Source organism: Echinops telfairi, unplaced genomic scaffold (assembly GCF_000313985.2).
Source record: "Echinops telfairi isolate 266 unplaced genomic scaffold, ASM31398v2 ScPeMD7_3;HRSCAF=10, whole genome shotgun sequence".
Lineage (NCBI taxonomy): Eukaryota > Metazoa > Chordata > Mammalia > Afrosoricida > Tenrecidae > Echinops > Echinops telfairi.
In genome coordinates this window covers 53,444,227-53,454,859 of record NW_022103899.1, presented here as the reverse complement: position 1 = coordinate 53,454,859, position 10,633 = coordinate 53,444,227, and the positions used below count along the sequence as shown (strand labels likewise).

The following is a 10,633-nucleotide window of genomic DNA, read 5'->3' as shown; positions in this document are numbered from 1 at the left end:
TCTCTGACCTCTGATTTTCCAAGAAAAGGATGGAAAAAGGTTCATGGGTTGGGAAAGTCTGAGGTCATGTGGGCCTGAGCAGATAGAGCCCGTCCAGGGTCAAGGACCTTGCTTCCAGGGAAAGAATGCTAAAATTTTTATCTATTTATTTAGAAAATGAGCATTTCCAATCAATAGTTCATACATAAATCGTTCTGTGACATTGGTTGCAATCCCTAACCATGTGTCAATACTTTCTCAATTTTCTCCCTGTTTCCGGTTTCCAATCCTTTGGGTTCCCTGTCCTTCTTGTCTTTTCATTTTAGATTTTTAGGCAAAAGTTGCTATACTGAAATTGTTGATAGTACAGAGTGGCACATTATTCATATTGTTTGTTTTTCAGTGCCATGCCTCTGGAAGCTTCCAGAAGATTTTCACAGGGCAATCTTCTTAGGGAAGAGTGCGAGAGATTAGGAAAAGTCTCTCTTCTCACCATAATTATTCAATCTGCATGCTGAGCAAATCATCAGAGAAGTTGGCTTATATGGAGAAGAATGGATTGGAAGAAGATTTATTAATAATCTGTGATATGCAGATGACACCGTCTTGCTTGCTGAAAGTGAGGAGGACTTGAAGCACTTGCTGATGAAGATCAAGGGCTTACAACTCAAAGTAAATATGAAAACCCTTAAAACAGGACCAATAGGTAACATCATGATAAACGGAGAAAAGGTTGAAATTATCAAAGATTTTGTCTTGCTTGGATACACAATCAATGTTCATGGAAGCAGCAGTCAAGAGATCAAAAGGTAAAATGCATTAGGAAAATCTGCTGCATAAGACCTACTTAGAGTATTGAAAAGTAAGGATGTTACTTTGAGGACAGGTGTGCCTGATCCAAGCCATGGTATTTTCCATTGCCTCATATGCATGTGAAAACTGGACATCGAATAAGAAGGACTGAAAAAGAATCAGTGCCTTGGACTTGTGGGGATGGAAAAGATTATTGAAGGTATCATGGTCTGCTAAAAGGGTGAACATATTTGTCTTGGAAGAAGTACAGCCAGAGTGTTCCTTAGAGGCAAGAATGGGGAGACTTTGTCTTACATATTTAGGATATGTTGGTAGGAGAGATCAGTCCCTGGAGAAGGACGTCATGCTTTGTAGACTGTTAGGGCACCAAAAAGAGAGGAAGGCCTTCAACAAGATGGATTGACACCATGGCTGCTGCAATGGGTGCTAGCGTGGGAATGATTGTGAGGATGGTACAGGACTGAGCAGTGTTTCACTGTTGTGCATGAGTTCCTTAAGGGTTGGAACCAACTAGATGACACATAACAACAACAACAACAATGTGTAAACATATCCACTATCACACTGTGATAGTTATGTAATCGTTTGTCAATTTGAGAGGATTAAGAGTGAAGGGGTGGAATCTAACCTATAAATCAGGTGATAGTCAATGAAGCCTTTGTGTGGTCATGGCCTTCTCCTGAGGATTCTGGGAACTCCTGTATTCCTATTTAGAGGCTCTGCTCACTCTTTGGGAGACACTGCAGCTGACAAGACACATGGAACTACACTAGTGCCCTGAACTGGAAGAACCACATAGAGACCTCTGCTAGCACTGAGATGTTTACACTGACTTCCCACCCATTGGCCTGTGATCTTCCTGCATTCTGTGTCATTGCATGTGTTTTGTGAGTCAAAAGAGGACTTTATAGATTGCTATCAGGCATATGGGCTAATAGTGGACTTATGGACTTGATCTGGACTGGGCTGGGATGTTTTCTCAATATTCAATTGTCCTTGTATATAAAGCTTTTTCTTATACACATATGAGTGTTTATGAATTTGTTTCTCTAGTCTACCCAGACTAACACTATATGTATATATATGTGTGTGTGTGTGACTTCTTTCACCTATTTAGCAGACATTTTTACCCATGTATCTACTCGCAATATTCTTGCTGTTGAAGGATTGCATACCAGTGTTAAAACATTTACCACAATTTTGCCACACCTCTCAGTCTCTTCCTTTGTCTCAGTCACCTGTCCCCCATATTTTGTATTGTCTTCCCCTTTATTGGAGTCCTGGTGGCATAGTGGTTAAGCATTGGGCTGCTAACTGCTAGACCAGCAGTTTGAAGCTACCAGCTGCTCCAAGAGTGAAAGACAGGGCTTTCTAGTCCAGCAAAGAATTACAGTCTGAAAAAGTCACAGGGATCATTCTATTCTTTCCTTTAGGGTCACCATGAGTCGGCATCGACTTGATGACAGTGTTTTTTCTTTTGGTTTCTCCCTTTACCAGAATGAACTCTTGTCTGCTATCTATTTATGATTCTCCCTTCCCCTACCTCCAAGTTCTGGTAACTATCGAAGAATATTTCTTTCTGTGTGAATCTATCCTTGATTTCTTATAATTGTGGTCTAACGTGGCATTTTTTCTTTTAAGTCTGACTTGTTTTACATACCAATGTCTTCAAGATTCACTCATGGTATGAGATGTCTCTGGTATTCTTCATTATTCTGTATCACTGTGTGTGGTATTCTACTGTATATATGTACCACAGTTTTTTTACTCATTCTGCTGATGATCAGGTAGGTTGTTTCCATCCTTTTGTGATTGTGAATAATGTAGCTCTGAACATGGTTGTGTATATATCTATTTTTGCACAACTCTTATTTCTCTCGGTTGTATGCCTGTGAGTAGGATTGCTGGGTCATATGATATTTCTATTTTTAGCTTTAAGGAAGGGTCTTAGCATTTTTCAGAGTGGTTCTATCATTCTACATTCCCATTATCAGTGTGTAAGAGTTCAATCTCTCCAAAGACTCAACAGCACTTATTGTTCGCTGTTATTTTGATCAGGACCTTTATTGCCAAGGTAATGTGGTATCTCATTGTAGCCGTGATTTGTGTATACCTAATGGAAAGTGAAATGGACTCCTGGTGGCTCTGTGGGTTAGGTGTAGAACTGCCAACTACAAGGCCAGTGGTTCAAACTCACAAGCCTGCTCCTCAGAAGAAAGATGAACGTTTCTGCTACCATAAAGGCTTATTGTCTGGAAGTACACTTGAGCAGATTTATAGTCCTACGAACATTCCGGAGTGGCTCTAGCTGGCCCAGAGCGCTGTTGTGATGGTGGAGCCACTCGGTGGCAATGATTTGGTGTTGGGAATTCATAGCTTCATTTCAAGGACATCTCGCAAATGAAAAACCGAACCTTACTCTGTCCTGTATAGATTTGCTATGAGTTGAAATTGACTTAATGGCAGTGGAATTGATTTGGTTTGGTTTGGGTGCTGTATGCTTTGTCAGAGGAATTTTAGAAATCCGACAGAGGGTCACTCTGAGTTGGAAAGGACTTGATGGCAATAGGTTTTTTGTTTGTTTATTTGATTATGGGCTAATGATTACAGGCATCTTTTCATGTGTCTGTTATCCACCCAGTATCTTCTTTGGAAAAGTATCTGTTCATATACTTTGTCCATTTTTCAATTGGATTGTTTGTCTTTTGGTTGTTGGAATGTTGATTTCTAGAATTTTTAGAGATGCGACTCTTGTTGGATATGTTGTAGCATATATATATATATATCAGTCAGTCTCTAGGATGTAGTATTATGTTGACTGATTTTTTTTTACATTGAACTATCCTTACATACCTTGCACGCAACCTACTGGTCATGGTGTATTATTTCTATGATATGCTGTTAAATTCTACTGGCTAGAATTTTGCTGAGAATTTCTGACCTTCATTAATAATATTTATTGGGCGATAATTTTCTTTTTCAGTGGTGTCCTGCTTAGCTTTGGTATCAGGGTTACAGGGTTTTCATAGAATGAATTTGGGAATATTTCTTCCTTTTCTATGTTATATAATATTTTGTGAAGTATTGGTGTTAAGTCTTCTCTGAATGTTCGGTAAATTTCTCCTGTGAAGGAATCTAGGGCAGGACTTTTATCTTTGGGAGTTCTTTTTAATTTATATTTATATCTTTAATTTCTATTTTCTTTTTGGGTCTGTTAAGATTTTCTTATTTTGTGTTAGTTTGGATAGGTCATGTGGTTCTAGAAATGTGTCCATGTTTTCTAATTTGTTGGACTATAATTTTTCATAATCTATATCATGATCTTTAAAAATATCTCTGATAGTTCTGTTGTAATATGGCCCATTTAATTTCTTATTTATGTTGTTACTTCTTCTCTTTATTTTCTTTTGTCTATTTGTTTAGTGGTTTGTTGGCTTTGTTGATCTTTCAAAGAACCCACCGGTAATCTGTTTTTGTGTTTTTAATTGTTTTTCTGTCTGTGGTTTCATTTTCACCCTCGTCCTCTCTAGGTTCCTTGTTTGGCTTTTTCCATTTGTACTGATGTTAGAGTTAAGGGATCAATTTTGTTCCTTCTTTGTTGGTGTTTATATGTGTGTGTGTGTGTGTGTGTGTTTATTGCTATAAATTGACCTCCAAATGCTGAGTCCCAGAGGTTTTGGAATGTTGTACTTTCATTATTTTTTTGTTTAAATTAAAATAATTATTTTGTTTTTTACCATGTTGTTTTTATGCAAGGGTTACTAATTTTCCATGTATTTCCCACACCCCCTTTTTCTTCCTGTTGTTGATTTCTAGTGCAATCTCCATCTAGAGTTTGAATCCCCATTTTATATTCTGAACTTTCCATACAGCCCCAATTCACTCTTGTTCCAAGGAGAAGCCTGTTTTCTTTGTCCCCCAGTAATACACAATAACCACTAGCCATTCACTCACAGAGTCTTTTGTGTGGATTCAACAGTTGATATTGCTTTGTGTAAACAAAAAGGGTCAGGTCAGGATACATTCTGGCTGGTTGCCTTTAGCTGCTGAAGCCAGAATTATTAAGCATTAATAAGCAATGTCTTTATTGCAAACTGAGCACAAAATGGGCTATTATAGTTTAGAGCTCAGCACCCCATAGTACCAATAAAAAGCACAGCTCCTTTTCTAAAGCACTCACGTAAAGGACACTTTGGACATGTAGAGTACTAAGACTCTCTCATGATGAAAGGGATCACATTCTTGATAAACAATAGTACTGAATTATAGTTTAAGAGATAGAATTTACACTGACAAATATAAACTGACTCATAACGACACTCTCAAATTCATTACAATAAGTCCCCAGGTTATGAATATCCAACTGCAGACAATTTTCACTTGACTTTGAATGTTATATAAATCTGTTCTCACTTTGAAATGATTGGACAAACCCCATTGCAACATTTTTCATTTTAGCTTGGTCATCTTCACTTTCTACATGTGCAGCTTTTAAATCATGGATAAGGCTTTGAGCTTTTTCTTGCACAAAAGTTAGACTAAATAAGAACCATACGAGTCTATTCTGACTTACCTACAAATTTGACTAAAAGACACACCCAGGAACCAATCTCATTTGTAATGATGGGACTGCCTGTATGGAAATAAAGACAAATTCCTGCACAATCAATTTTTAAGGATACAAACGTTGATCTGCACAATAAAGTGAAGTTTCTCTATAACAGTACGCAATATTTGAAACAAATGATTCGAATTTTATTGGAATTTAGTGGAATCTCTGTCCATAAATATGGTTGAAAAATCAGGAAGGCATACTCCATAGAAGTGTCAGCACCCAAAGCTGCTGAAAACAAGGTCCAGCTTATCATCCAAGTAGAGGTATACTTGGGCTGGCTAGTGTGAAGACAGTAAGGAGTCCCAGTGACGCTGTTGGGTAAAGTATTAGACCGCTAAAGGTAAGGTTGGAGGTTCAAACCAGCTGCTTCATGGGAGAAAGATGAGACTATTTGCCCTAGGAAAGATATACTGCTCTGGAAGTTCCATGTTGGCTTGCTATGAGTTGGAACAGACTTGATGGCAGTGAGTTTGAGTCTTTAAACAGGGGCGAGGTCCTCAAAACCAAACTTAGAGTTAATTCTGCTCCTAGAAACCTGGCAGGACAGAATAGAACTGACTTCAGTGAGTTTATGACCCTGTAAATTTTCACAAGATTAGAAAGCTTCATCTTTGTTCCTGAAAAGTGGCTGGTGGGTTTGAACGCCTGACCTTGTATTTGGGGGCATTTTTGCTTCATGGGTTAGAATGATGTCAGTGACCCCCAACAATAGTAACATTTTGTAGTCTGAGGCACAGACTGGTTCAAAATGTAATTAGTTCTTGAAAGAAAAGTCAGGGTTTGACAGGCAATAAATTGGGGCCTGATATTTTTGGTTATGCAAGTTTTCACCATGAGGCAGCTACTGTGGTTGGTGCATGAAGGAGCTGAATGTGAGGTCACCACTGTGGCTTTTGTTAGCAAATCTCCATGTCTGTTTTCTGAGGGAGAAAGACAAGGCTTTCTACTCCCTAAAAGAATTCGTTTCAGAAACCTACAGGGGCAGTTCAGTAGAGTCATTGTGCGTCAGAATAGCCTCAGTGGTAGTGAGTTTTGGTTTCATGAGCTACCTCTGGTTGGCTTCCAACTGCCTCTCTTTCAGCTAGTAATCAGGCTTAATCGATTGTGCCACCCAGGGACTTCTGGAATACCCAGCGAAACAGAAAACATTAAGACATTACATTATGTGAGAGAGATGGGGCAGGAGGCCACAAGGTTGGCTGGCTGGGGTGGGAATGCTTTCTAAGTGAGGTACAGGATTAATGTCTTACTAGTAATACCTTAATGCTTTCTACTTCCCTAGACATTCCAAGAGTCCATGGGTGGCACAAACATTAAAAAAAATCATTTTATTGGAGGCTGGTACAGCTCTTATCACAATCCATCCATACATCCATTGTATCAAGCACATTTGTACATATGTTGCCATCATCATTTTCAAAACATTTTCTTTCTACTTGAGCCCTTGGTATTAGCTCATTTCCGCTGCCCCCCCCTAAACCCTTGATAATTTATGAAAAAAAAAATTCATATCTTACACTGACCACTGTCTCCCTTCACCCATTTCTCTGTTGTCCACCCCCCTGGGAGGGAGTTATATGTCGATCATTGTGATTAGTTCTCCCTTTCTACTCCCATCCTTCCCTTCCCCTCCTGGTATTACTATTCTCATTATTGGTTCTGAGGGGTTTATCTGTCCTGGATTCCCTGTGTTTCCAGCTTTTATCTGTACCAGGGTACATGCTCTATTCTAGCCAGATTTGTAAGGTAGAATTGAGTTCATGATAGTGCGAGGGCAGAAAGCATTAAAGAACTAGAAGAAAGTTGCATGTTTCATCAGTGCTATTCCACACCCTGATGGGCTTGTCTCAAACTTGTGACCCTTCTGAAAGGGGATGTCCAATTGTTTACAGATGGGCTTTGGGTCTCCACTCTGGACTCTTCCTCATTCACATTGATAGGATTTTTTGTTCTGGGTCTTTTATGGCTGATACCTGATCCCATTGACACCTCATGATCACATAGGCTGTTCTTCTATGTGGACTTTGTTGTTTCGCAGCTTGAGATGGTCGCTTGTTTATCTTCAAACCTTTAAGACCCCAGATGCTATGTCTTTTGATAGCTGGGCACCATCAGCTTTCTTCACCACATTTGCTTATGCACCCATTTTGCCTTCAGTGATCGTGTCAGGGAAGGTGAGCTTCATAGAATTCTGGGTTATTAGAACAAAGTGTTCTTGTGCTGAAGAAGTACTTGAGTAGAGCCCCAATATCCATCTGCTACCTTATTACTTAACATATACATATATGTACATAGATCTGTTTCTCTACTGTTTTTTGTTTTTGTTTTTTACTGGCCAATGATTGTGTTTTATTCTCTGAATATATCCAACTCAAACGTCATTTTCAGTAAGTTAACTGTAACGTGAGTAGACAGCAATATACAAAGAATGACTTCATCAGACAAGTTTCCATTTAGTCAGGTGTAGCTGTCTTGATTGGTATAGACACATTTACATAACGGGCTGTGCTTGAGCCTTCTTTGCAAGCAGCTGTAGGTCTTGAATGCACTTGGCAATTGTTTCCCTTTCCTGCTGCGCAGAGATGCTCTGCACCACGCTCTTCTCCACCCAGCTGATCATGTGCTCTTGCTCCTTTCGGCGCGCCACATTTTGCACAGAGATATGGTAGTCCAGGCGATTCTTCACCTCCCGGTACACTCTGTGCAGCCGCTCCCGGTACGTAACCTCCAAGGACATGGCGATATTATTCCTCTGAACATCAAAAAGGTAGTGGCGTTTCTGAACCAGGGCCTGCTGGGCCTTCTCCATATCAATCGCATCCTGGATGCTTTTGATGGAGGCCTGCTTTGCCTCTTCCAGCTTGGCAAGTTTGTCCTCATTGAGTTTATCAGCAAATTCCGCAACAGAGGGACCATATTTTTTAATGCCATAGATAAGCAACCCTATTGTTGCTATGCTCGAGAACATTTCTGCGGTGACCACATATATTTCTTTGGATAGAAAATATAAAATAAGCCCAGTTCCGAGCATGTAAGGTCCTGTGACCCCAGTTTTAGGATAAAGGAACTGGAAGAATTCTTCAGGGATCAGCCCGAAGCGAACTTTTCCTCCATATTCAGGAAGAGGTGGTACAGGGGCAAGACTTGGCTGCCCTGTGTGAAAGATCCTTGCGGTTTGCAGTGCCCCTGGACCTAGGAGAGCCGCGTTCTTCAGAGCGGGGGCCTCTGTGGCGGCAGCAGAAAGCACCACCCGGGACAACATGGTGAGGGAGGGTCCAGGCGGCGGTCGTAGCGTCCCTGTGACCCCGACGAGAGACTCTCTACTGTTTTATGTAAGTATATTTACACATGTACATGCCTGTATTTAGACCTCTAGTAAATGTCCTTTGCCTCCTAGTTCTTTCCTCTATTTCCTTTTACTTTCCTCTTGTCCCACTATCATTTTCAGCCTTCATTCGGGTTTCAGTAATTCCTCTTGGCTACATTGCTCTTGATCAAGCCCCACCGGGCATCCTATGCCCTCCTCGCCATTGATTTTAGATCACTTGTTATTCCATTGTCCTTGGGTTTGTTCACAGTCCCTTTGTTTTTCCCTGCCTTCCTCTGTCCTGTGTTCCCCCATGGAAGCGTCAGTCCCGTTGTTTTCTCCTCTGGATTCTTTATCCCGCCTATCTTATCTTGATAGACATGCAGAGACAATAATAAACATGAAAACAAGAGAGAGCAAAACAAAAGAACAGAAGAAAACAACAGCAACAACAAAAGCAATGACAAAAAAAGAAATGCCTATAAACACTGTTTGTGGACCTTTAGGAGTGTTTTCTCATTGAGTCTGATGGGGTACCACGCTCTGGCCTTAAAGTATATTTTTGGTATTCCCTGGGGACTTCATTGTTTTGCTCACCTTGCTGCTACCCTGTTTCCCCCAAAATAAGACAGTGTCTTATATTAATTTTTGCTCCCAAAGATGTGCTAGGTCTTATTTTCAGGGGATATCTTATTTTTCCATGAAGAAGAATACGGTACACATTTATTATTTATTGTTTTATCAAAAGAGACCTCACACTTCCTGTCTGCTCTGGCTGCAGTGGTGCCTGCTGCTACGGTCCAGAGTCCAGAGCTCGGGTAGACTCAGGGGGGCTTTTTTTTGGGGGGATGCCTTATATTTCAGCGAGAGGCAAAATTGTAAGTAGGTCTTATTTCTGAGGATGTCTTACTTTCATGGAAACATGGTATGTTTCATGTCCTTTGTGTTTTGCCCAGGTGTTGTGAGGTCAGATAGGGCACAATTTCTGAACTGTGTCGCCAGTGTTGTCCACCATAACACTATGGGTCAGTGAGGGACATTGTGTCTCATCGTGGGACCAGTCCTGTAGTCCTCTCTGTAGCATTAGCTGCTCTGAGCAAGGTTTGGTGGACAAAGATGTCTTCTGCTCTCTCTCCTTCCCTCTTTGTTTGTTCCTCTGCGCTATGATCAGATGCACCCGTCTCCCTGAGCTGTACCTTCAGTTCTGTCCTCTGAAACGCATTTTTCTAGGGGGTTGTCCATGTAGTTGGGATTGGGGCCAGCCCCACAGACATTTCTATTTATTCCCTGCTTCATGCCAGTATGTTGCATTGACATCTTCATGCATCAGATTGAAGTCTGGGTCCCATTTCCTCTCCTGTGGAGATATTAACAATACCCTCCCCTTAGGTGGGTTAGTACCCTATTCCCCCACTACCCATGTCTTTTTTCCCCCCTATTCTCCTCCTTTTAAGTTGGCTGCCATATGTCATCCTGGATTGGGTCTGGCCCCTGCCATAGTACCTAGATCCCATACCAGGAATGTATGTATATAGTAACTTTTTCCCTATGCCCCTTCTGCATTTTTAGACTTACCTCAGTGGACTCATGTTGTACTTGTTCTTTTGTGCTTGACTTACTTTGATTAGCATAATTTCCTACAATTCTTCCCATGCAGCAACGTACTTCATGCATTCATCACTGCTTTTCAGGGATACATAGTACTCCATTGTATTTATGTACCACAGTTTTTTAATCCACATGTCTGTTGATAGAAATTTGGGTTGTTTTGTACTTTTTTTTAATTGTGACCTGTGCCGCGATGAACACTGGAGCACAGAGGTCTAGCCATGGTTTGTTTCCTGCCTCTTCTGAGTATATGCTCAGTAAGAGGATTGCTGGTCATATGGTAGCTCAATTTCCATCTGTTTTAGATACAG

General features: G+C 40.7%; 1 protein-coding gene across 1 annotated transcript; it reads right to left on the bottom strand.

Moving 5' to 3' along the window:
• Window positions 1-7,792: 7,792 nt before the first annotated feature.
• Window positions 7,793-8,717, bottom strand: LOC101649586 (ATP synthase F(0) complex subunit B1, mitochondrial-like). Its single transcript, XM_045296293.1, has one exon. The coding sequence runs from the start codon at window positions 8,667-8,669 to the stop codon at window positions 7,899-7,901; it is 771 nt and encodes a 256-aa protein (XP_045152228.1). The 5' UTR covers window positions 8,670-8,717; the 3' UTR covers window positions 7,793-7,898.
• Window positions 8,718-10,633: the final 1,916 nt, after the last annotated feature.